The sequence below is a fragment of the Mus caroli genome, unplaced genomic scaffold (assembly GCF_978045245.1).
Source record: "Mus caroli unplaced genomic scaffold, Mus_caroli_1 scaffold_6, whole genome shotgun sequence".
Lineage (NCBI taxonomy): Eukaryota > Metazoa > Chordata > Mammalia > Rodentia > Muridae > Mus > Mus caroli.
Window position 1 is genome coordinate 690,045 of NW_028227261.1, and position 27,186 is coordinate 717,230.

Consider the following 27,186-nt stretch of genomic DNA (forward strand, 5'->3'; position numbering starts at 1 on the left):
AAGCTTAGAGCAGGGTGTTTCAACCAGCGGGTTGTGACCACTTTGGGGACTGTATATTAGATATCCTACCCATCAGATATCTACACTGTAATTTATAATGCTAGGAAAATTACAGTTATGAAGTAGGAATGAAATAACTCTATGGTTGGGGGTCCCCACAACATGAGGAAGTGTATTAAAGGGTTGCAGCATAAGGAAGGATGAGGACCTCTGCTGAGAGGGTCATACATAGCCTTGGGTCAGGTCTCTAATCCAGGCCAGAAAAAGGTGGTGTATAGCAGAGGGAATATATTTATTCTTTGGAAATATTCAATGCTAACCAGAATATGGGTTGACAGAGATAATGATCAGGTGTAACCCAAGAAGATACACTAACTGCTAAGGTCTCAGGGAGCTTGTATTCCAGGGCGTTGTCCTGGCCAGCGATAGGATTGTGAGGAAAACATAGGATGGGATGTGGCCAGTAGGAGAATGCATACCTGTCAGAGGCAAGTAAGTCTTGGTCCCATCTCTAGCATGGCAAACCCACGGTTCAAACAAACAAATGAACAAAAAGAAGCATCTTTCAAGCAACTAAAATCAGGTTAAAAAACAAAGAAAATTCGTATTTCTACACCTGGTACAATTGAAGGAGTTACCTGTTAGAATGTAATTCTAATCATTAGAAATAGAAAACTGGAGCTGAAGCGATGACTCAGCAGTTACCAGCACTGGCTATTCATTCAAAGGTCCTGAGTTCAACTCCCTGCAACTACATGATGGCTCACAACCATCTACAGTGGGATTTGATACCCTGTTCTCTTATGCAAGCATACATGCACATAGTGTGCTCATACACACACATACATATGTACGTACATATGTACGTAAGTACATACATACATACATACATACATACAAGAAACAGAACACCAAGCAAATCCCACTGACCCTATTTAATCTGTGCAGATGGTCACAGTCAGGGAACCCGGTCCCACGTGGCCACAGCCCTTAGCTCACCACTGCTTCTCTTTCTCCCTGGTTTATGTGTTTTTGGTTTTCAGACAGGGTCTGACTCTAGGCTGACATCTTACTAATAGTTCAAGCTGGTTCAGACTCGAGAGTCTCCTGCCTCAGACCGAGTGCCAAAGTATAGGTGTGTACCAAAACAGAAATTTGCCCCCTGCCTCTGGAAGCCATGGGGAAACCACCAGCTAAGTCTCCACTTAGGAGTCTGTGAACACAGATGGTTTCTGAAACAACTCAGAACCCCGCACAGGGCAACCCCATAAAACACCCAAGGAACACCCCTTCCCCTCAATTCTGGTAAACTCACATGATGGTCTGTGGGTTCTGCAGCACGCAGGCCTTTGGTCCAAATGTTGTCACTGGGCATGGCCCATGGAGAGAGCGGGTCCTCCTGTGGAGCACAGTGGGGACTGGTGTCAAAGTAGAAGGGGACAGTAAGCAAAACAAACATGCCCCTGTCAGACTCCAAGAAACCCAAATGATAACAGCTCCATCATCCACAGCATTCACACGCAGGGCCAGCAGATCCTGCCCTGGTCTGGGATGCTGCACTGGAGCTCACTACTGCCCAGGTTCCCTGGGACAATACTGAGGCATGAAAACTGACCTGGACAGGCTCCCGTGGACACTGACCCTAAATCAGAGGAGGCACAAGTCTAGTAAGAGCCAGGAAAACACTGGCCTGGCATGAGCCAGGACCCAAGGCAGCACCTCTCAGCAGGTCTGTGGGCTATAATCGGGAGTCAAAACCTGGCACCACCCTCAATAATCTAGATGAACATTCTAGCAGAAATATTTGCTCTGGAGCACATGTGTCTACAACACAGATACCAATTGAGCAACCCAGCCTTCCCTCCTAAAAAGTGACCCAGCCAGTTGAGCATCCAAACAAAGGTTCACTGCAGCCTGCCCTGACGAGGGACAGCAGCAGCCAGGCTCTCTATGCTTCTGGGCGATCAGGGCAAAGACCAAGACAGCATTGTGGTTGTTCATCTTGGGACACTCACTCAGGGCTCTGGGGCTTCACTAACTCCTCTTAGCCCAGAGAGAACAACACTGAGTTAGTAGAGTAGCCTTCAAACTTGCTTTCTCCTTCAGTTGCCTGTCTCCAAATCCACAAAATCTTCCAATGCTGATGACGCAGATGAAAGATTGCCCTGCCTCTGGGGGAGCAGGCAGTGTCCAGGGTCATGGAGCCTGGCCAGCCTGGCCAGCTGACAACTGGAGAGAAATCTGGTTGCTGCAGGCCTTTCTGAGCTAGAGAAGTGTTAGAGTTTTACATAAAGCTTTCCCTTTTTTCTTCCTTTTTTTTTTTTTTTTTTTTGGTTTTTTCGAGACAGGGTTTCTCTGTGTAGCCCTGGCTGTCCTGGAACTCACTTTGTAGACCAGGCTGGCCTCGAACTCAGAAATCCGCCTGCCTCTGCCTCCCAAGTGCTGGGATTAAAGGCGTGCGCCACCACGCCCGGCCCTCTTCCTTTTTTATAACAGACCTCCCAATATGGCCCAGACTGGCCTTCAACTTGTGATCCCCCTGCCTCAGCCTTTTAAGATTACAAGTGTGAATCACTCACTAAGCCTGGGTTGTCTACATAGCCTTTAAAAGGTTATACAGAACATCACAAATATCAACTCATGTAGGAACTTAAAGGAACTAGGAAGAGAACTTAGGGCTTGCAGAAAATAAGCGTCAGCACCCTCTGTCCTCCTTGAAGGAGAGTTGCACAGGCAAACTTGCTTGTACACTCATTGCTCCAGGACATCAGCCACCAGCTGCACAAGCTGCTCTGACCTATGGCTACTTTCACAGATCCAACATCCCCACAGAAACCAGAAACTCGGGTAATTATGTCCTAAGTTGGCAAGGCACAAACATAATGGTGAGGCATAGGCACCAGAGGCCACATCGTGATCAGCTGTGTACCCAGGGCAAAGGTGCTGGCCACCTTGCCTCTGCTGCAGCCATCTCTCATAGAGCTTTCTACATACAACTGCAGCAGCCACTTGTCCCTCTACCACTAAATGGGAGCTCTGTGAGATCACTCTATCTCATGGGAGAGACTGCCTGCCTGATTTTAAAGTGGCTCCTCACCATCATATTTCACAGGTGTGATCCTTCTTCTGGAGTCAGTGTCAGTCTCTGGCAAGCTTCCATAAAAGACATAGCGTGGTTATTGTCCCCAGGAATGAGAGCACCTCCTGATGTCAGTGGAACCTCATGCTTATCATGTGGCCTCCCCTTGAGGCTTTATGCAGCAGCAGTGGAAGGCAGTGGCCCACAATGTGCACAAGAAACTCTGCCATTTGTGTAAGGAGCAGAGGCCTCTAGGTCACAACAGTGCCTCTTCTCCACTGGCACTTCTTTTACTGAGCACATCCATGCTCTCCTATCAGCTCACCCCCAGTTCAACATGGCTCTGGCTGGGTGGTTCTGTGCTGAGGCAGAAAAGGAAAACATGATGTGGCCTGTATTTCGTACATGCCAGTTGGTAACAAGTGTCCAGCACAAGTCTCGTGGACAGTGTTTCCCTCTGCTAAGGTCAGCACCACTTGGGCAGTGCCAAGCTCCACCCTATGGGCAAAACTCACACTAAGCAATGATGATCTACCCTGATATCGGCTGTGTCCTCTGTAAGGATCCTAACATAGCATGAGAGGAAAAGGGAACACTCCTGGTCCTACCTGAATTCCTTGGTGCTGCCTAGGGCAGGTGAGGCTGACAGGCTCCGAGACTTGGCCCGGCCCCGGATAGGGTGATTGTAGCTCCAGGTCTCATCCCCATGACATGCTGAGCAGTTGTAGGAGGCTGAGTCGGCACTCAGCTCCTTACTCAGGTTCATCTTTTCTTGTTCCATTTCCATAGTTGATATGAGAAAAACACTGGTGCCTTAATTTGATAAAAGAGAGCAAGTTACGTATACCAGCAGCAATAACAAACATTCAGCGCTATCCAGGGAAATGCTGGGTGTGATATCTGCTCTCACAAGAAGACCTTCCACAGGATCCCTGTGGAAGAAGGGGGAAGATTCCTGAGGCTCCTCCCTTCCCTGAAGGTATATAATAACAGTAAATTCTGCCAGTTGGACTATAGTGGTACAGCTACAGCAATAAATTCACTCCTGGACTTGGTTGGGATCATTTGTCGCTGCCGTCTGTATCTGGGTGAAAAGAAAACAGACTCCCTAAGAAAAGTCACATGCAAAAGGGAAGAAAAACCTGCCAGGTTTCCATTTTCCAGAGTTTTTGAAAATAGGCAGCTGGGCGTGGTGGCGCACGCCTTTAATCCCAGCACTCGGGAGGCAGAGGCAGGCGGATTTCTGAGTTCGAGGCCAGCCTGGGCTACAGAGTGAGTTCCAGGACAGCCACGACTACACAGAGAAACCCTGTCTCGAAAAACAAAAAACAAAACAAAACAAAAAGAAAATAGGCTACTTTTAGTCGGGCAATGGTGGCGCCCGCCTTTAGTCCCAGCCCTCGGGAGGCAGAGGCAGGCGGATTTCTGAGTTCGAGGCCAGCCTGGTCTACAGAGTGAGTTCTAGGACAGCCAGGGCTATAAAGAGAAACCCTGTCTCGGAAAAAAAAAAAAAAAAAAAAAAAGGCTACTTTTGCCTTAAAAATATTTAAGAACTCAGGATCCTTCCTGCTGTCATTTTTCTCCATTTTTGGAGACTGAATCCAGGGCCCAGCACATTTTAGCTATGTCCAAGATACAACCTCACCCCTCACTGGTGTTTCTGAACCTTCTAAAGATAATGGAGAGTAAGGACAAAACAACCAAGGCAGAGTATTAGTGTTTCCATCACAAGCCAGACAAAATGGTCCCTGGAAGGGTGGACACAGCACCACAAAGCAGCCCTCATAGCCAAACAAGTAAGATCAAAATGTAAAGTGGTGGTGTGGACATCAGTATAGTAACATGCTTTTCAATCTCTAACAGTTGAAAGCAGATTATGCACTGGGGTATGAATGCACCCACAAAGCTGACGAGCTCAGTCCAGTACTGATGGAAGCTATCCGAACTGGACTGTAACAATCCCCAAGGAAAACTTCAGGTCCCAAATGAAGATACACAGTTCTGACCACAGCTAGGCAAAATCAGGAAAAGACAAAGGAATGAAAAACAACAACAACAACAAAAAGCCTGTTCACTTGGGAGGTTTGAATGGTTTTCCCAACCAGCTTGAGACCAAAGCCCAAAGTCCGCATGGGAGGAAACATCCAGGTGTAAAACCAGGTAAACCCAAAGTTCACTTCATTGCCTAGAACTGAGCTGGATTTTCTAAGGATAAGTAGGAAGTGAACAAAGTTGGGAAACAGAATAAAATGAGCACAGCTGAAGTCAGGTGAGGGAGCTTGAGCCGTTATTCCTTCTCTTGGAAGGCAGTGGCAATCAGATCTGTCAGCTCCAGGCCAGCTAGGCTCCCATCTCACAACACAGAAGACCTGAGCATAGTGAGAAAGCCCATGAACTCAGGAGGCAGAGGCAGGCAAATCTCTGAGTTTGAGGTTAGCCTGGTCTATAGAGGGAATTCCAGGACAGCCAGAACTACAAAATAGAAACCCTGTCTCCATAAAAAAACGAACAAGCAAGCAAGCAAACAAGACCAGCAGAGACAAAGAGAGCTCTGAGAATTTCAGTTCAGACAGGGCTACATTTTATCTGTCTCAAAACCAAAACAAATCAAAAAACAAAGAGAAAAAGAAGAAACACAAAAAGAAGCAGTCTTGTAGAGAAACTATAATAAACTAGTTTCAGTTAAGGATCTGAAAGAACTGTGCCCTAGTTTCTTTCTCGCCTGCCTGCGATATGACACTGACCAAAAGCAACTTGAGAGGCAGATTGACTTGGCTTACACACCCAGGTCATTGGGTCCATCCTGAGGGAAGTCATGGCAGGAACCCGCAGAAACCATGGAGGAAAGCTGTTCACGGGCTTGCTCTAGCGCTCAGCCAGCTTCCTTAGATAATCACTGTGGAACACCTGCCTAGTTATGGTGCCACCCACAACGGGCTGACCACCCCCCCCACATCGATAATGAGGAAAATCCTTCATACATCCATAGACCAACCTGATGAGTCCTTTGAGACTAGGCTGTGACAAGTTAATGCTAACTAGGACACACTGATAACTTTTTATGGGGGCACGGGGTTGTTTTTGAGATAGGTCTCATTCAGTCCCAGCTGACCTCACACTTTACTATGTTGATAAGAACGACCCTGCTGATTTTCCTGGGGACGGGGATTACAGGTGTTCACCCCATGCTGTGCTGCACTGAGAACCTCATCAAGGTGACTTTTAAAAATGCCTTTTAAAGATTTATTTTACAAACCAAAAAAACAAACAAACAAAAACCATGTGTGGTGGTACACGCCTTTAATCCCAGCACTTGGGAGGCAGTGGCAGGCAAATTTCTGAGTTCGAGGCCAGCCTGGTCTACAAAGTGAGTTCCAGGACAGCCAGGGCTACACCCTGTCCCCAAAAAAACAAAACAAAAAAAGATTTTATTTTAGATGTGTCTTACCTATATGTATGTGCACCATGTGTGTACCTAGTATTAGCACAAGTCAGAAACAGCATTGGATCCCCTGGACTGGAGTTACAGATGGTTGTGAGCCACCTATCTGTGGATTCTCTCAGTACTTCTCACCCTTCTCCCTACCATCCAGGGGCTGGGCTTCTCTTTCCTTCTCTCAGCTTCTGATTCCTACATATGAGCCATTTTGGTTACATGCCCTCTTGGTCCTCTTGCCACCCCCCACCCCCCATCTTTTTTTCTTTCATCCCTCAGTCACTCCCTAGCCTTCTTATAGCCTGGTCTGTTCTGCTGGCCATGTTCAGTCTGGACCCTCCCAGATGCCTCTGTGGCTGTTATCTCCCTTATATCTACAATAAAATCTTCTCAACCACACTTTGTCGAGGTCAGGTCCTCATTTTCACTCAACTTTGCAGCTCAGGTTGTTCCCTCACCTTCAGTGACCCTGCTGCTTCTGGGTCCAAAAGCTGGAATCAAAAGTGTAAGGTGATTCCTGCCCCTGCTCTCCTACTACTGCCCAGATAGGGTTTTTCTATGTAACAGCCATAGCTGTCCTGGAACACTCTCTCTCTGTAGACCAGGATGGCCTTGAACTCACCTGCCTCTGCCCCGAGTACTGGGATTAAAGGTGTGTGCTACAGCTGCTGGGCCTGGACTTTACTTTTTTTTTTTCCAGTTTGAAAGCAGGCCTGTGACGTGAATGTGTGTGCATGTGCAGGTGCGAGTTGAAGCCAGAAGGCCTTGGATTCCCTAGAGCTGTAGGTAGTTACAGGTGACTATAAGCTGCCTGGTGCTGAGAACCAAATTCTGGTCCTCTACAAGAGCGGCATTTGCTCTTAACTGCTGAGGGCCTTCTCTAGCCCCAAGGGGACTGGAAAGAACCTTCAGAGAGCATGGCATAGCGTTGCATAGCTGGAATCTCAGCCTAGGAAGCTAAGGCAGAACAGGGGATCAGAAATTCAAGGCCAGCCTGCTTTACATGGGAGACTCTAAAAATGAAACCTCCAGAAAGAATTGTGGTGGAAGGAAACAGGGTCATGATTTCAGGCCCAGTGCTTTGGTGTGGTCAATGACAACCCCAGACTTCAGGAAGCCTGCAATGGGGCAAAACAACAAAAACAAAAACACAAAACAAGGGTTGGAAAGATCTGTCAGTAGCACTCAGCACTGGCTGCTCTTCCAGAAGACCAGAGTTAATTCCTAGCGCCCACAAGGCAGTTCACAGTTGTCTGTAACTCCTGTTCCAGGGGAGCTGACACCCTCACATAGACACACACACAGGCAAAGCACCAATGTCCATAAAATCAAAAGACAGGGTGTGTGTGTGTGTGTGTGAATAGTGAGACTAGCTCAGCAGGTGATGGTGTCCATCACCAAGGCTGACAATCTTGGGTTCAGTCTCTGGAATCTAAGAAAACTGACTACCGAAAGCCCCCCTGCCCCCATCACACACACACACACACACACACACACACACACACACACACCATCACTACCACCACTCTTTCCTGCTCAGGACCACTGATATAAAAATGTCTCCAATAGCTAGTGGCCTGGATGGAGAGTGTGCTACAAGCAGGCAGGCACTCAACATAACCCTTTTTTTTTTGGGGGGGGGGGCAGGGGCGAGGGTTTAAGATTTATTTATTTTATGTATTATGAGTATTGCAGCTGTCTTCAGACACGCCAGAAGAGGGAATCAGACCCCATTACAGATAGCTGTGAGTCACCATGTGGTTTCTGGGAATTGAACTCAGGACCTTTAAAATAGCAGTCAGTGTTCTTAACCGCTGAGCGATTTCTCCAGCCCATAACCCATGCTTAATAAGGAAATCACTGTACAGTAAATAAAGAACAGACAATGTCAAAAACCAAACATTTTCCATGGAAGAAGAGAAGCAGCTGGACCTGGTGGCATGCACCTTTAACCCAGCACCAGGGAGCACCAGGGAGCTAGAGGTAGGAGGATCTCTGAGTTAGAGACCAACCTGATCTACACAGGGAAACCCTGTCTTAAAAAAAAAAAAAAGAAAAAAAGAAGTTAAGTATAAATCCCAGATGAATTAGTGCTGTGGTGTAAATGCTCTCCCTCCCCCCAGCAGTAATGGGGACTGAACCCCATTGGACCAGGTACTCTACTGTTGGGGGCACAGCACAAAGGTCCTTGCACCCACAGGTCTCCAGAGAAACCAGGAGTGTTATGCACACAGGATTCTCTTTCCAATGGGAAAGATGAAAAACCTGTTCTTTGTAAGAAAGCTGAGAACTGGACGTGATTAACAGCTGGAGATCTGTGCTATCCGTTGGGTATGTAGGAACATACCAAGCTCCTACAACCAGGACCAGAGGTGGCTAATAGCCCAAATGACCTCTCCACTGTTTATATGGCTGAGACTAGGCCAGACCCTTAAGCTAGTACAGGTACTGCATCTCTAGACCCCATGTTCTCTGAAGGAATGACACGATCCTGAGCTGAGTTTCGATGTAATTACACTTCCTTTTGCACCAGGATTGTATTACGCCAGGAAACTTTTTCCAAATTATACTGGGTTTAAATAACATCAGGGAATAACCTGCCTGTTGTTACACTCCCTGGAATCTGATCCAAGTTGACAAGTCAGTCTGCCCCAAGTTTTCATTCTTACCTTTTCACGAGAGATTAGTGCACACCAGCAGGGGCCCTCTCCACCAGTGAGCTATACCCACACCACAACTGATTTCGTTTATTGAGACAATCTCTGTTACCTACACAGCACCTTGAACTTGTGATCTTCCTGCCTCAGCCTCTAAGGTAGCTTGGATAACAGGCCTACACCTCCAGGCCTAGTGACATGCTTGAAGCTATCATGAACTCTTAATTACCACTGTGACTGTATTTGGAGAAGGGCTTCTGAGGAAATGAGTCACAGGGTGGGGCCCTGATGTTCATTAGTGCCTCCCCCCAACACACAGGGTTTTTCTGGGTACCCCTGGCTGTCCTGGAACTTGCTCTGTGGAGGAGGTTGGCTCTGCCCACTCCCTGGTTCATTAATGCCTTTAAAAGCAGTGTCCCTCCACTTTCAGACCCGACCAACATGAGCAACACAAGAGTGCTGGGGAAGAGCTCTCCACAGAGAGCTGGACTGCAGCCTCCAGGACTGTGAGAACATGAATCTACTTTGAACCAACCAGTCTGTGATGCTCTGTTACAGTGGCTCAGACAACTAAGACCTGTGACCTTGGTCAAGCCTATGGAGCCCATGCTAAGGTCAAACGTGAGAGAATAGATTGGTTCTTACCCTGGCTATATTTTACAATCACCAGAAGAACCTTATCCTCTTTTTTTTTGGTAATGTATGTGAGTACACTGTAGCTGTCTTCAGACACACCAGAAGAGGAGGGCATTAGATCCCATTACAGATGGTTGTGAGCCACCATGTGGTTGCTGGGAATTGAACTGAGGATCTCTGGAAGAGCAGTCAGCGCTCTTAACCTCTGAGCCATCTCTCCAGCCCCCTATTTCTTTAAAAGACAGTTTCTGTGTCCTACCTACTGAAATCAGGTAAGTCAGAATAAGGACTGAGAGGCAGAGGCAGGACAGCCACTGAAAAGCTAAGGTCAGCTAGGTCTATGCAGCAAAGAAACAAAACATCTGGGCCTGGTGGCACAGGCCTGCACTCCTAGCTATCTGAGAGGCAGAGGTAGGGCAATGACAAGTTCAAGGCTTGCTTTGGCAACTTAACAAAACTCTGTCTCAAAGTATAAAAAGGCTGAGATATAGCCCAGCAGTAGAGTGCTTACCTAGCACAGGCAAACTGCTCAGTTATAGTATCAAGCAACAGAAGAGACGATCCAGAAATAGACATCAACCATTTGTGTGCGTTGTGTGCGCACAGCTATCCCTCTTAGACACACCCTAGCTGCCTAGCCTAAAAGGTCTTGACAAAGGTGCTGTAGTGATTCAATAAAGAAAGAACCTTCGCCGGGCGTGATGGCGCACACCTTTAATCCCAGCACTCGGGAGGCAGAGGCAGGAGGATTTCTGAGTTCGAGGCCAGCCTGGTCTACAGAGTGAGTTCCAGGACAGCCAGGACAGAGAAACCCTGTCTCGAAAAAACCAAAAAAAAAAAAAAAGAACCTTCAAGTAGTGTTAAGCAGATGGATAGTCAGTTGAAAAGACTGAAATCTGAACTATGTCCTCTTACAAATATTAATCCAAAACAGATTACAGACTACAGACTGCAGGCTCAAACTGCCTTTTAGAAGCATGAGAAGAAAACCGATCATGATGGCCTTGGCCTTTAAAATCTTTTCCTGTGTGTGTTGTTAGGGTATAAACCTAGGCCTCTATACTTGCTACATTAAGTACTCACTACTGAGCTATACTACCAACTCATTATGTGTGTTTATTTTTTCCTTTTTTGGTTTTCACAACAGGCTTTCTGTGAGGCTCTGGCTGCCCTTGAACCCCAAGATCCGACTGGCCTGCCTCTCGAGCACTGGCACTAAAGGCAGGCGCCACCAAGGCCTTGCTTTTTCTCTGTTAAATACAGGGTGGCACCCTGTAATCCAGTCTCTGACCTTGTGATCCTCTTGTTGCCGAGTAACTAGGACTACAGGCCTATGCGGCCATGTTCATTCCACTTTTTGTATGACACTGATAAGAAAATGAAAATATGGGCTGGAGAGTTGGCTCAGTGGTTAAGAGCACTGACTGTTCTTCCAGAGAACCTCAGTTCAATCCCAGCAACCACATGGTGGCTCACATCTGTAATGGGATCTGATGCCCTCCTCTGGTGTGTCTGAAGAGAGCAATAGTATACTCCTATGGATAAAATTTAAAAATATTTATTCATTTATTTATTTATTTTATTTATTTGAGACAGGGTTTCTCTGTGCAGCCCTGGCTGTCCTCGAACCCAGAAATCTGCCTGCCTCTGCCTCCTGTTATAAATGCCACCGCCTGGTTATAAATAAATCTTTAAACAAAACAAACAAAAATTACCAAATAAAGACTTGAACTTTAAAAAAAAAAAGAAAATGAAAAAATATGCATATTCTAGCAGATTTTCTTTTTTTTTGACACAGACTTCACTATATAGTTCTTCATTCTCCCTTCATTCCCAGATGCCCAAGCCTTAGCCTCCAAGGGTTCAGTCCACTCCTGGACACTGACATCAAGTGTGAGGATCTGAATTCAATCCCTTGCTCCACACTGGAAGAAGAGAACCAACTCCTTCTGACCTCCACAGACAGGCTGTGTACATCTGACCCCATCCATATACACAAAACCTAAGCAAACAAGTATAACTTTAAAAATTAGAAAGCAGCTGCCTGGTAAAGTCCAAGGGTTACACTGGCCAAGGCCTGTGGGGTTTCTGTGCAGTGCTGACCTTCCTCACGGTGCCTTGTTAGGTCATTTCAGGGCAGAGTGGATGGTCTGTTAAAATGGTAATTATCACATAAAGACTCTATACTAGGAGCAAGTGTCCACACCGGCATTTGACATGGTAGAAAATGACAGCACGTCACACATATTATGGGTGCCACAGGCATCTCTCAAGTTAGGGCAGAAAGGACCCCACAGTGACTAGCAGAATGTGGCCAGCCTCACATACAGTCTTGTCCTGGTCATTAGGTTAGACAGACTCTGGTACTTGCTACACTTGGCCTTTGTCCAAGAGCCTGGAAGATATGGGTGGTTAGGTCTCCCAGGCTCTTGCTCTGTGTTTGATGGAGACAGAGATGGAAAGAACATGTAGAAGGCAGGATTCAAGACCATCCTGCCATGCAAACACATTGTGTGGGTGGATTAGGGTGCCATTTCACAGGAAAGGAGACTACGACCCCAGGCCATGGTGAGAATCAAAGTGCAGAGGAAGGCTCACTGAGAGAACAGGGCATCATCCTGTTACATGTCCACTAGGGTTGGACTGCTGGTTTCTCAAGGCAAGAGAGAGTGGCCACTACCTAGGCTCTCAGGTACCAATCCACCCTTGGAGCCTTTATAAAAACAGATTTAGGGCTGGAGAGATGGCTCAGCGGTGAAGAGCACTTACTGCTCTTCCAGAGGTCCTGAGGTTAATTCCCAGTAACCACATGGTGGCTCACAACCATATATAATGGGGTCTGATGCTCTTCTAGTGTGTCTGAAGACAGCAAGAGTATACTCACACATATAAAAAAAAATAAATCTTTAAAGAAAAAAACCAAAAAACAAAAACAGATTAAGATTTATTTTTATGTGTATGCAGTTCCCAAAGAGACCAGAAGAGGGTGCCGGATCCTTTGGAACTGGAGTTTACAACCACAAAGGTGCAGAGGGAAATAAACCCATTTCCTCTATAATAGGAGCAACAAGTGCTATTAACCACCATGACTCATTTGTCCACGTCCCAAGCCCCCCTCCCCTTTTTAAAATCATAGTTGCTCAGTGTGGAGGAATGCCTTTAATTCTAGTACTGAGAGGAAGAGGCAGGCAGTTCTCTAAATTCAAGGATAGCCTCGTCTACATAGTGAGTTTCAGGCCATTAGTGGCTACATAGTGAAACTGTTTCAAAATATAAAAAAGAGCCAGGTGGTGGTCTTTAATCGTAGCACTTGGAAGGCAGAGACAAATGGACCTCTGAGTTTGAGGCCAGCCTGAACTAAGAACAGCCAGAGTTACACAGAAAAGCCCTGTCTCAAAACAAAACAAAGAAACAACAACAAAAATAAATTAATAAAAAAGGAGCCAGGCCTAGTGTGCACACTTAGTTCCAGGAACAGCCAGAGCTACACAGAGATTTTGTGTCTCAAAAAAAAAAAAGAAAAATAAACCAGGAGATCGTGGTATAAAAGCCTTTAATCCGAGCAGAAGCTGGTGGCTCTCTAAACTGAGGCCAGCCTGGTCTACAGATTGAGTTCTAAGACAGCCAGGACTTCACAGAGAGACCCTGATTTGAACATCCCAACAACCCCTCCCCCAATTTTTTTTTTAAAGAAAAAAAAAACCCAATTAAGTAAATAAACAGATACATTTATTTACTTCTGGGTTGGTGTACACATGCTCACTTGCACGACACAATCTGCACGTGGCAATCAAAGGGTAGCTCCTAAACCCCTTCCCTCCTCTTACCCTGAGGGTCCCTGGGATTGAATTCCGGTTGCTTGCTAAGACTGAACCATCGTCCCTCTTCCTCTTTTATTTTAATTCTAGAGTCTTTTGTCTCCAACCTTTCTCTAGGTAACTCTTCAAGCAAGGTCTAGAAAAGTGGAAACAAAGGCTAGGCAAGATTAACAGATGCTGAGGTAGCTGGTGGGTGCACTTAGTTAAACCTGTTGGGATTTTTTTGTTGTTGAGTAGCTTGGCTGGCCTGGAAAACGCACTGAGTCACCATCATGGAGTAGCAAGAAAGACATCAAGATGTCAACAAACTCATGTACAACAGGAACCAAAGGCAGGCACAAACACACAGAGAGTCAGCCCAAAGAAACATAAAACAAGTTCAATTCCATGTGAACTTTAAACAAATATATTTAGAAGTGGTAAATGAAAAGTGAAGCCAGGTGTGTTGGTGCCTATCTGTGACCCAAGCACTCAGCACACAGAAGGAGGACTGCAATCTGTGTTACAAAAGTCTGAGTCTTTGAAAATAGAAGGAACGAAGGAAGAAATGGATGGAGAGGAAAAAAATAAAAAGAAGGAAAATTAGTGAAAGCAACAGGTAAATGTTTTTTTTGTTTTGTTTTTGAGACAGGGTTTCTCGGTATAGTCCTGGCTGTCCTGGAACTCACTTTGTCGACCAGGCTGGCCTCGAACTCAGAAATCCGCCTGCTGGATTAAAGGCGTGCGCCACCACCGCCCAGCAACAGGTAAATGTTTAACTTCATTAGTTAATACCAAATTTGTTTTATGAGACAAAGTGTTGCTCTATTGAACTGTGAGCCGCAATGTCCAGGTTCAGTGATTACCTAATACCTACCTCATTTCTACAAATAAATGATACCCAAGCTAGCAGACAGGTCAGAGAAGTGTGCTGTTTCTGGAAAGTTCTAAGGAACGGGATCACAGAACCCATCTGGTGGTGGAATAGTTTCACAGAACCAAGAGAGGCACTCTGGTCTAGAAGGCTAAGTGGTCAGGCGCTGCCGCCCTTCTCACTGCACCGTGGACAGCAATGGCATACATTGCTGGTACCATCTCTGTCTTAACCCAATCATTTGTTTTCATGAACTTGTTTCCAATGCAGTAGCCCTAGGAGGACAGGTGCCATGGATCAGAATTATCACCAACAATTAGGATGGTTTCCTGGGGTTGAAAGTGACACCTCTGCCTTCAGGAGGGCAAGAGCCATGTGGTAACTGTAAACAGATCTCCCAAGTCCTAGAAAGCAGAGCCTGAGATCAAAGCCCACCCTCTTGTCCTCCCAAGGCTCCTCCTTCACGTGCTGAGCATTTGGCACAGATCTCCTCTTGCTGCTACACCAGAAAATAGACATTCAAGGTAAAGATGGAGATGAATCCATTCCCAACACCCCAGAGGCTGGAGAGAAGCCTCAGCAGTTACAAGGCTCTTGCTGCTCCCAGAGAACTTGAGTTTCCTTCCCAGCATCCACATCAGGCAGCTCTCAACCACCTGTAACTCCAGCTCTAAGGGATCTGACACCCTCTTCCTGCCTCCAAGGCACACATACTCGTGTACACATAATAACCACACATAAACACACATGCATACACATAAATCCAAAATAAAATAAATCTTTAAAAAAAAGTAAGAGTGGGGGCTGGAGAGATGGCTCAGTGGTTAAGAGCACTGACTGCTCTTCCAGAGGTCCTGAGTTCAATTCCCAGCAACTACATGGTGGCTCACAACCATCTGTAATTGAGATCTGATGCCCTCTTCTGGTGCGTCTGAAGAGAGCAATGGTGTACTCATACATATAAAATAAATAAATAAATCTTAAAAAAAAAAAAGGCATTAAGAGTAGGACTTTGGGTGGTGGTGGTGCAAGTCTTTAATCCCAGCACTCAGGAGTCAGAGGCAGGAGATCTCTGAGTTCAAGGGCAGCCTGGTCTACAGAGTGAGTTCCAGGACAGAGAAACACTGTCTTGAACTCCATCCTCCACCCTGAAAAAAAAGAAAGGAAGAAAAAAAAAAAAGAGTGAAACCACCCAAGGCTTGAAAAAGAGCTCAGTTGGTACAGTGCTTGCACACACAAAGCCCTGGGCTTCATCCCAATATCACATTAAAACAAGAAAAAGCCCAACTGGATATGGTTGGTTCATGCCTGTAATCCCAACATGCAGAGGAACATACAGGACAAGAAGTTCAGAGTCACCCTTGGCTACACAGGGAATTAGAAAACAGCTTGGCATACATCAAGTTATGTCTAAAAACAAAGGAAGGATCAGAGAGATGGCTCAGTAGACAAAGGCATTTACTGCCAAGCCTGATGTCTTGGGTTTGATCCATGGAGCCCATGTAGCAGAAGGAGAAAACCAACTCTTGGAAGTTCTTCCTTCCATACATGAGCAGTAGCAAGTGTCCACTCCCATTTAAAAAAAAAAAAAAAAAAGGAAAAAAACGCCACTTGCTTCTCTCCATCTCCAAGTGAAGCCTAGAGAGCTAAACTATTCATTTAAGTACTGCTGTTTTATCTGTTAGCCACTTCTACCCAAAAGGAGGGGGCGTGGGATGGACTGTGGCTCAGTGGGACAGCACTTGTATGAGGATCTGGGCTGGACCTGTAGCACTTCAAACAAGATGAAAAAGAAAAAAAAATGAATAAAACAGCATTGTTTTTAATAAATAAATCTACAAAGAAGAAAATGCAGAAGCATTCTGAGATGCCACCTCCAAATGAAGAAGCTACCTGGTCATACTGTATATTGGCACCTGTGGCTGTCCCAGAGCCCAAGATGGGCAGTGTAAGTCACAGTGAAGTCACTGCTGAGGACAAAAATACTCCAAAGGATAAGTCACTAAAGGAGAGCTATGTTCAGAGGGAAGGTGCCGTGCTTTTAATTACCAAGGCGAGGATGCCAGCTTTCCGGCCCGTGAAAACTGACAGCGATACATGAAATCAATGAATATAAGTTTGAATAACACTCTTCTCAAGAGGCAAGCCAAATGAATAAGTTTTGAACTAAAACTGAGAGTCTCCCAAACAAGAAAGGAAAAACAAGTTGCTATTCAGAATCAAAGCCAGGAGAAAGCCCATTGCTTGGGAGAGCTGGAAAGAGACGCCGGATCTTGGCCAAGCAAAGGCAGATCCTGGGACTGCGCTGGGCACGCCCTGTTCCCATAACTAAGAAACCTGCCAGAGGCCAAGACAAGCGGCCTGTGAGTGTGACCTCATGAGAGGCAGCAGCCTCTAGGAACATCTCCATGGACTCTTCAGGACTTTGGAAGTTTCTGGCAAGTACTGGATACCAAGTTTACGATGGGGTTTTGGAGAGTTTCACACCTCGATTGCTTACAAAACGCTGGTCTGACTACTTTGCTTCTGAAGTTTCACATGCCAAGGCCTCTCCTGCTTGCTAAGGCCCCATTGGAAGACCAATGGCGCTGAGTCGGCTGCGGTGCTGCGCGCTGAACTGGCCAAGAACAGAACGGCGGCCTACCTGGCTTCTCCCGGGACCCGAACCTCTGACTCGTCCCCCTAGACCCATTGCCGGACCGGATCTTCAGACCTGTCCCCTAGGCTCATTCCCGGAGACCACGAGTCATCCTGGCTGCAACCCACATTCGGACGCAGGGAGGCGCGTCAGAGTCACCACCAGCACCCGGCCTCGGGCAGGTGGGCAGGGCCGGCGCCGTGACCCTGTCTTCACGGGTCCCAGCAAGTGACGCCGGGCAGAGGGCGACCCCAGGCCCCGCACTCACCGTCGGCTGCCGCGCTCCCGCGTGGACGTCTACATGCTGGGCCGAGCCAGCGGTCCCTGCTGCCCTACTGCTACCTGGCTCTCAGCGACCCAGCCGCCCGCCACCCCATGGCCGCTCAGTCCAGAGACCGGCACCACCAAGCCCCGCTGCGCCGCGGCTGTCAGTGCGCAAGCGCAGCCCGCACGCATGCGCTGCAGGGCACGTGGGGAGAGCGGCGCAGCCGCACCTACACAGGCGTGCACGCAAACTTCGGGTTTTTCAAAACCCTTTGTAGGCCAAGGATCAGAGGCTGGGGTGGGGGAAGAGACGTGAAGAGGGAGGGGCGAGGCAAAGGGAGGAGGCGGGGCCGAGAGGAAGTGGGCGGGACACAGGGGTAGGAGGCGGGACAAAGGCAGAGCAGAATCGCAGCAAAGGAACTGAAACAGGGCATAGCGGAATGGGATGGGGGACAAGGAACGGAAGACAGCACAGGAGGGGTGGGGCCAAGGTTGGAAGAAAGGGGTGGGGCAGACGGGGAGGAGAAGGGGCAGGCAGTGTGGGAGGGACAGGTCGCAAGAGGGCAGAGCTGGAAAGGGACGGAACTAAGGAGACTAAGCCAGAGGGAAGGGGAAGATCGGGAGAGTGGGCGGGGACAAAGGGTGGAGGAGTCCTGGCGGAAGGGGAGGCGGGGCAGAGGGGGCAAAGGGTGAGGGAGGAAAAAAAAAAGAGTAACCGAGGAGGGGCAAAAAGCTCAGTCCCCGCAGCAACAGAGAAAACCACCAGATTTTTTCCTTTTCCTTTTTTTGCCTCCTTGCCTTGCGGTCTGATCTTTATTCCTGTCCTACGTCACACTCAGTTTGCTTTTTGCTGGCGAGGTCTCCAGGACCATGTGGTCAATGCGGGCCAGCTTTGTGAGAAGGTGGGCTTCACGACAGGTTCCTGTTCCCACGTTGTTCTTAATGTCCAGCGCATGGACCTGTTATCTTTCAGAAGCAGAACTCAGGTGACAGCGCTCATATGGCTCTCAGGCCCACCAGCAGTGACCTTTGGCAATTGGCAAGGACTTGAGCCTGAAAGTAACAAACCTGACAGCTGGTTGATCCAATGGTTCACTACTTTAATCCCAGAGATGAGAGCTCCGGATTTCTAGGAATTCGAGGCCAGCCAGGGGTACTATAGTTAAGAGACCCTATCTCAAAAAGAAAAACAAAAAGTCTTGATAGTTGAGAAGCGACTGTGTAAATAGCGTGCCTCACCCACAGCTGTAAGGAGGGAAGCCACTGACTTTGTAGCTGATCCAGGGATATGCTGAAATGGTGGACACCTAGCTCATGCATTGATGTCCAGCAGTGTGCACAGTGCACCAGTAGGTGTTTTCGCAGTCCCGACTCCCAGCACTGTGGTCTTAAGATGTTCACACTATTGCCCTTCCTGTATAGCCCAATCTCCACGCTTCCCCACAGCCCCCATACCTGCTGCAGTCAGGATGTTCTCTGGTGGGAACTCCTGAGACTTGTGTGCTGTCCTTCCAAAAAGAACACATCAATTCAATGGGGACGCAAAATGGTGGGTAGGGAGGATGGTGGGAATTTGCGGGGATTTCTTAAATTTTGTAACTTCCTCATGAGTTTTGTAAGCCTAACTTCTTCCCTAAAGTGAAAGCCAGCCACACCCACCGAAGGCTGTAACTGTGCTGCTATTGTATTATAACACTTGATTGGTATCTAATGGTAAATGGCAGGCACATGGCCAACAGACCTGGAGAGACATCCAGAGTGGGAGCAGTCATATTTTTCTGCAAAGGCACCCAGTCTATGGTCTGCAGTTCAAGGTCACATACCAAGTAACTTGTGTAGCCTTAAATTAAAAGAGCAGATGTACAGTGGTTGCTAGGGAAACCTGTCTTACACAGTGGGGGGCAAGGCCTAGACTATGCAGGTGGCTTCTCCATTTCAGAGGAAGGAACAAAGCTGACATTGTGCAATGTCTTACTGGGCCCCATCAAACTCTGAAGACTCAGATACCAAGTGCTCATTCCCACCACTGTGCTAAAGACAGTAACCAAGGTCAATGGCTTGGAATGGCAAGAGAGTACTCAAAAGACTCCTAGACTGTTTAATTTGGGCTGGCTTCAAAGGGCAGCAGAATAAAGGTCACATGGGATGAGTGAGGTACCAGGACGAAATCAAGGCAATTACACACATTTTTGCTTCAGGCCTCCAATACCTGGAGGTTACTCTTCAAAGGCTAAATGATAAGGGAGGAAGAAGAGTAAGGAGGAAACAGGATGGACCTGTGCCCAAAGTTAGGTTGTCACATCCGTGTGTGTGTGTGTGTGTGTGTGTGTGTGTGTGTGTGTGTGTGTCTGATCAGGTAAGCTCTCAGGCACAGGTATCAGGGAGGCTTTGTACCTCTTTGGGTCCTGCCTTAGTACTAAGTGGAAAGTTGGTTTCATGTGACCAGAGTGGGACAAACTGCTTTGTGAAGGCTGTCCAGTACCTAAATAAGGTGACAGCTAGCCAGAAGAGTGTATTTTAGAGGAGAGTTGATTGTCAATGGGATACTAGTTATCTTGTCCATCCTCCAAAAGTACACTTGGCATAGGTAAAGACCATTACTGAGGTCATCGTCAGGGTCACTTCACTGGGGTGGGTGAGGGGCAACCTTATCCCTTCTGCCAAATCAGTGGGACAGCTGCCAGGTACTCACTTTTTGGGTACAGCAAGCATAGTAGTCTTGGCCTAGGGTGCTTAGAAATGTCTTAGGCAAGGGAACAGTGGGTTACATAGTCACCAGCTGTAATCTCACACCAGGCACATTGTTCTCATTGAATTCCTGCCAGACTATTCATGGGTTCCCAGAGCAAACACCTTGTCCCAAGATCACCCTGTATAAAGAGGCAGAGGTGAAAGACTGCTGGCTGCTCTTGGATCATGAGGGGTTGAACTGGTCTAACAGAATGCTGGTGGTGCCAGGTTGTACTGAGAATAAAGGTGCACAGTGAGAGCAGCATGAGAGAGTAGGAGCCAAAGGAAACGGTAGACTGTACAAGCTGGACCCGGCTGGCCTTTCATCAGGATTCCAGCCTATAGTATTTGGCAAATAATGAGGTGGCTCCCTTTACAGGCCAAAAGAATTGGAATCCTGGGGTCATGGAATGGTATCAGCCCATATGCTGGAGGAAAATGATGAGACATGGTCAAAGTGAGTCTAAAATATAGCAGCAGCCCCTTATCTGCCTGTGTGCACTTCAACAGGTGTACTCCCACCATGGGCAGCAACACAGAGCACTCGGGCACCTCAGCTTCCAGAGCATGAGTGATATTTAATGGTGGATGTAGATGTGTAAACCTGAGCATTTGTGAGGACTGTATGCTCTTTGGTCATTAATACTGCCCACATATCCAAAGTGGACATGTCTTCCATGACTGCTTGTTAAACAAGTGGGCAGTGGCCTGGATGTTGGTTGAGGAGGAGGACAGGCCTTCTGAGACACAGACCTACCCCAGTCCATTTGGGGCCTGCTTGTTGTCAGGCAGGTTAGAAGCAGTTTAAGACATGGACCGCCAGAGAATTTGAAGTTAGGGGCATAGCCTCACCTTCTGGACCTCAAATGTTTTGCATTCTCAGTGGAAGTTGAGGTAGGTAAAGACTTGCAAAGTGTGTGTGTTGAAAAATACATTTATTTCAAGGAGACTAGGAGAGGATTAGACTAGGCCATCCCATTCCATCTGCTTGACCTGCCCATCACACCACAGTGTGTGGCATCAGGGGCCACCGATGACCCTGGATGGATTTGTTTGCTTACCATTGTCCAAACAAGGTGGCTTGGGCCAGTCAGTGTTTAGGAGATGTGAGCCTGAAGATCAGTTATGTTTTATAATCTTAAAATTTAAGATGAAGCCGGGCGTGGTGGCGCACACCTTTAATCCCAGCACTTGGGAGGCAGAGGCAGGCGGATTTCTCAGTTCCAGGCCAGCCTGGTCAACAGAGTGAGTTCCAGGACAGCCAGGGCTACAAAGAGAAACCCTGTCTTGAAAAAACAACAACAACAACAACAACAACAAAAAAACCCCCACCACAAACAAACAAAAAAACCCCAAAAACCCAAAACCTTAAAGATTAAAATTTTTATCGTAAGACTTAGAACCAGGCGCTGCAGTGGAATGGGTGTCAGAAGCTGGAATGGCAGGCAGTCCAACAACTCAGGGGTTGATGCTCACTCCTCCTTCAAGATGCAGTGACCTTTACTGCCTGAGAAGGAAATGCTGCTTAGTCAACAGGAAAGTATCTCCGGAGGGGCAGGTCCTCAGACATTTTAGTGGAGGAAGAGGAAGTCAAAGCAGGAGACGGCAGACAGGGCCCAGGTGCTGAGGGTGAAAGGCCACTTGTCGTGATAAACATGTGGCTCTGCAGACCTGAGATATATATCAGAAACCTCCCAGGAGCTGATCTCCCCACGTCCCTTGAGACAGTTGTCTATATTGCTTGGCAGTCCTAAAATTTGCAAAGTAGACCAGGCTGGCGCTAACCTCAGAGATCCATCTGGCCCTGCCTCCTGAGTGTTGTGATTAAAGGTGTGTACTACTGTACTCAGCCCGAGCTGACACTTTTATAAGGGTCTCTCATGACGTTATATAACTGTTGAGTCAGCAGTTGGGGCATACCCCCACACACTGAAGATGATCCTCAAATAACCATCACACCAGAGTCCCTCATGTCAAACTGCTTTATTACATCTTAAATAACAGTACAGTTTAATATAGTATCTATCTTGCATCCAGCCTCCTTGCAGTACACTGACTTTAAAATTAAATACAAAAGGTGAAAAGGGTACAGGGTGCAGAGAGCTCTACAGAGTTGTTTGGTAGGAAGAGAAGGGGCTTCGCTGTATTCTCTTTGCCATGTCCAGGCCTACCGCACAGTCACAGCACAGTTTTGTACAGGACACTGCAGAAAACAGAATGGCGAAGCCACTACTGCTATGAGGGGGTGCAGGATATGGGGGAGGGGAGGGCCCACAGAACACTGCTGTCCAAACGCTGCTGCTGAACATGGCTTTGAGATGATAACCATGAAGATCTGCATGGTGTAAAAATGGTCGCCTCAGATGCAAAAGGCTGTTCTTCCGTGGAGGCAGGCTTCCAGGAAGTAGCAAAGAGGCAGCAGAGCAGCTTTCCCCTCCCTTCCAGAATTCAACAGCAATCATTCCCAACAGGACTGTTTTGTTTTGTAAAGTAAAGAAAACAGTGACTTATCCCACTACTCAAGTGTGTAAAGCGCTTGCTGCTTCCGATATGTGTGCAGAATAGCAACAGTAATGGACAAAGCCGCCACGGTTACAACTTGAAGAGGTTATTTCTTAAAATAAAAAGAACATCTAAGGACTGAGTCCTATATGCACTTTAGAGCATTTCTACAGCATGCGATTCTAAGAGTAAACCCACCCAATATGGCAAACAATCAAATTGTTTAAAATTTAACTTAGAAAGTCTGAGATCATTATTTTCAAAACATTGATTTGTACATTGTTTCATACACAAATAACCAACTGACTATCCAAGCACAGGACAGGCACCTCTCTGGAGAAAAAAATCTCTGACAGCAGGGGCAGGACGGCTAGTGTCACATGACTACAAACTTCCCTCCAACTTCACAGGAAACCCAAGGAAAGAACAGAAACTGGACAGTGAGGGGACAGGAGGGAGTGAAGGGTGCTGGGAGTAAGTTCACTGCTGAGCAAAGGGGAAGGATTCGGACCAAGCATTCGTGGCCATCCTAACATGTGCTTGGCTACTTTGCTTCTGAATTTTTTTCTTCCACTATGCTGTGTTTGTGCGAAACAGTCATCTGTGACATGAGACAAAAAAACAAACAAAAAAAAAAAAAAGCAAGCCAGGGACAAAAAAATACATCAGTGACAAGTCAGAGACCACCATGGGCCCTGGTTCTCTTAACTACTGAACATAAAGGAATATGTTTAAGAAAGAATGCTTCCAAAGTCTTGCTACAAATGACTTATATTTAGAAACAATTCCAGATAAACAGTCTTCAACTTGTTTTTCATGAATGCCACAGAACAGGATCACTGATTTAAATGCAAATGAACTAGTAAAAAGGCGTGTGTCTTTCTCACAATCACACTCAGGGTTACCTTCTGGTTAACATTTTTATTGTAGTATTTCCTTTTAAAATTGGACCAACCCAAAACAAAACGGAAACCAAAATAAAAACAAAAACAAAACAAAATAAACCAAAAACAATGGCCCCGGAAAAAATGCACAATTTGTTTTAGTTTACAGCACAGAGATCCTTCTCTTAATGGGAATTGTGCTCTTGGTTTCAGCAATAAGTGAAGGAAAAAAGATCTTGCCCTTTTGAAGTTCTGAGGGGAGGTGTGGGTGTCCACGTTAGTATGGTTGGATAGGATATGCTATCTCTGTAACGATTCAAGGTTGGAATGGTCTTCCAGTCGCCATGGCATCCATCCACCTGCTGCTGTGAACAGAGCCTGGAGTCAGTGCACACAGAAAGAACCCGAGCTCTTCCCACTGTTCTCTGCATCACAGCTAAGGGCCTTCACTGCAGATCTGCTACAATGCCAGATCAACAAGATCTCAATAAATCTACAACCCATATAGGAAAATGCCATGTCCTGGGAATGGGGCTGCTCCATTACCTCCTGGTCTTAGTTCCATATCTTGAGGAAGCTGTCCCAGGACCCTGTTGCCACAGCCATGCCATCATCAGTCACCCCCAAGCAGCTGACTCGGTTGTCGTGTCCAGCTAAGACACCTGAGAACAAAAAGAGCACAACCACAAACACACATGAGGCTGGGACAAAGCAGGAGGCTCATCTGGATGAACAACACTCCAAGACTTTGGTACAACAAGCACTTAAGAGGGCAAGGGAGGGCTGGTGAGATGGCTCAGTGGGTAAGAGCACCCGACTGCTCTTCCGAAGGTCCAGAGTTCAAATCCCAGCAACCACATGGTGGCTCACAACCACCCGTAACGAGATCTGATGCCCTCTTCTGGTGTGTCTGAAGACAGCTACAGTGTACTTACATATAGTAAATAAATAAATCTTTAAAAAAAAAAAAAAAAAAAAAAAAAGAGGGCAAGGGAAGGTCACTACAAAGGGAGAAGGTTCTTGTCCAAGTAGAAATTATCCTTAGGTGTATGGTCAATTCTGTTAAGAGAGCAACCAATCATAACATGTTCTTCTCACAGACCCCCTTGGGATAATTTTTGTACACCAACAAAAATCAGGTAGTATACAAAAATGGGTAGTGGTGGCACATGCCTTTTAATCCCACATGCTGGATTAATCCCAGCACTCAGGAGACAGAGGCAGACAGATCTGGTGATCCAGGCTAACCAAGGCTACAGAGAAACCTTGTCTAGAAAATACAAATGAACAAACAAATAAATAATGAGTAAACATCCATCTGTGTCTCAGGATGTGAGCTTGGTTTCCAGCACCCATACGGTGTCTCACAACATCTGTAACTCTAGTTCCAGAGGAATGCAATACCCTCTTCAAGCCTCTGCAGGTACACAGGCAAAACACTCATATTCATAAAATAAATAAATCCACCCCATCCGCCAGACAGATTTCTCTATGTAGCTCTGACTGTCCTGGAACTCACTGTAAACCTGGCTGGCCTCAAACTCAAAGATCTGCCTGCTTGTACCTCCCCAAGTGCTGGGATTTAAAGTATACCCCACCAGTGTCCAGCTAGAATAAATAAATCTCTAAAAAACAAAACAAAACATAATAGCCCAAAAAACCAAAAAGCCTGAATAATAAACTCAGAACAACTAACCACAGGGTACACAGAGCCTACAGTTGAAATCATGGACCCATTGCCACATGGCACAACACCTGCTAAAACACCCCTTCTCTCACAGAAGGGTTTGAAACTTCAAAAACAAATTTTAGTCCTGTAGATATTGATGTACCAACTAAGAACAAGGGCTAGAAGGTTCTCTTAAGCTCAGTCAACTTCCTGGGCTACAATGACAAAAGCAGAAATGTTTATTTTTATTTTTAAGACAGGCCCTGGTTATCCTACAACTCACAGAATTTGCATGCTTCTGAAACTTGGGATTAAATGTGTGAGCCACCAAAACTGTCCTCAATTCAGTAGTCTGGTGGGTTATAAGCAGCCACAGTGGGACCCACGAGACTCATGGTCACAACCCTTCCTCCCTCCTCCAAAGCAGATTTGTTGAATGTAATAAAGCTCTTCAACTTGAAGCTTAAGGCCAGCTTGAGCTCAAAGGGAGACTCTTGAGACAAAAACTTTCTAATCTTTTGTCCAGCTTGTATTTAATCCACTTGATTCTGATATATTAAATTCAGGCTTTAAATTGAATCATTACCAGCACACTGTTCAACAACCTTGTACAGAAGAAGGGGCATGGTATCAGATGTCAAAGCTGTATAGATAGGCTCAGACAGCTGAAGATGGAGCTGTCCATGGTGGAATATGTTAGGAGGCAAATGACTACAGAGAATGAGTCAGGAAAACTGAAAATTGATGGTACTCACCAATAATTCTAGTATTTAGAAGGCTGAATCAGAAGACTTTTAAATTCAAGGACATCTGGTCTAATAGAGTGTTCCAGGCTAACCATGGATACCCACAGGAAAAAATGGGAAACTTGAACACTGAACTCAGTGGTATCTGGCATACAATCAACTCCCACATTCTCCTCACAGGAGAGCTTTTGGTACTTCCTGGAGTGCCAGAGCTCAAATGGCCTTTAACTGTCCCCTCTGCTGAGCTATGACATAACTAAGCTGATGATACAAATGTACACATTTCAGCTCATCTGAACCTCATTTTACCACATAGAAAGAAGCAAGCTGATTCCCCCAAACACAGAAAGGCCATGTGGCCCACTGACCTGCTCTGTCAGCTTTGAGTGCATCCCAGACATTACAGTTGAAGTCATCATACCCAGCAAGGAGGAGGCGGCCACTCTTGGAGAAGGAAACAGATGTGATACCACAGATAATGTTGTCATGGGAGTAGGTCATGAGCTCCTGGTCTGCACGGAGGTCAAACAGCCTGCATGTAGCATCGTCTGAGCCAGTGGCAAAGGCATTGCCATTGGGAAAGAACTAAAAAGAGAAGACAAATCAAGACATAGGTAAACAATGAGGCCTGGGACACAGGCCAGCTGATTCAACACTTGCCTAGCGTAGGTAAGGCCCATAGTTCAGGCACAAGCACAGGAGGGGCTAAAAAGTGTAGTAATCTGTAATCAAGCATGGAATGGAGCACACAGCCTTCAGGAACACAGTGAATTCAAGGTCAAGCTGAACTATATATACCAAGTTCTAGGCCATATACTAACACAAAAGTAAATGTTCAATAAGACATGATGTTAATGCAGTGGCATGGCTCCCATGGAAAGGAAAACAGGATGATGTTCCAGCAAAAATAAGGGCTGTCATCCTAGAGTGAATGGGGCATGTACTAGGGGGGTACTGACATAGTACTCATGGACTGCCTTTGTCAACAAGGCAGACTTCAGTATAGAAAAGCAATGAGACTGAGGCACTGCTAAAGGACTTCTGTCCTCTGGACACGAGCTGTCAGGAGGGACTTGTGGAGGATGGAGCAAATCACGGCTCTAGTCACCAGACTCATCTCTTCAGGAGGTGCTAGTAAGAAAGTAAGTTCTAGGGCTGGTGAGATGGCTCAGTGGGTAAGAGCACCCGACTGCTTTTCCGAAGGTCTGAAGTTCAAATCCCAGCAACCACATGGTGGCTCACAACCACCCATAATGAAATCTGACTCCCTCTTC

At 46.6% G+C, this 27,186-nt stretch overlaps 2 protein-coding genes across 6 annotated transcripts in view; both read right to left on the reverse strand.

The window, feature by feature from the left end:
- Nadk (NAD kinase) overlaps window positions 1-17,603 on the reverse strand; it is a 28,299-nt gene extending 10,696 nt beyond the window's left edge. The window contains exons 1-3 of one of the 2 annotated variants that reach the window (XM_021159681.3): window positions 17,386-17,603; window positions 3,688-3,892; window positions 1,316-1,399 (exon numbers count right to left, since the gene is read on the reverse strand). In XM_021159681.3, coding sequence (XP_021015340.1) covers window positions 1,316-1,399; window positions 3,688-3,866 — 263 coding nt within the window. In that variant the 5' untranslated portion in view covers window positions 3,867-3,892; window positions 17,386-17,603. Of the gene's footprint in view, window positions 1-1,315; window positions 1,400-3,687; window positions 3,893-17,123; window positions 17,244-17,385 lie in introns of those variants that run through there. The other variant, XM_021159683.3, reaches the window with a different exon arrangement.
- Window positions 17,604-22,075: 4,472 nt separating this feature from the next.
- The window catches only part of Gnb1 (G protein subunit beta 1), a 65,281-nt gene continuing 60,170 nt past the window's right edge, over window positions 22,076-27,186 (reverse strand). For 3 of the 4 annotated variants that reach the window (XM_021159571.3, XM_021159570.3, XM_085838522.1), the window contains 3 exons: window positions 26,281-26,497; window positions 24,044-24,159; window positions 22,076-23,859 (listed from right to left, as the gene is read on the reverse strand). In XM_021159571.3, the coding sequence (XP_021015230.1) occupies window positions 24,053-24,159; window positions 26,281-26,497 (324 nt within the window). In that variant the 3' untranslated portion in view covers window positions 22,076-23,859; window positions 24,044-24,052. Of the gene's footprint in view, window positions 23,863-24,043; window positions 24,160-26,280; window positions 26,498-27,186 lie in introns of all 4 variants that reach the window. The other variant, XM_021159572.3, reaches the window with a different exon arrangement.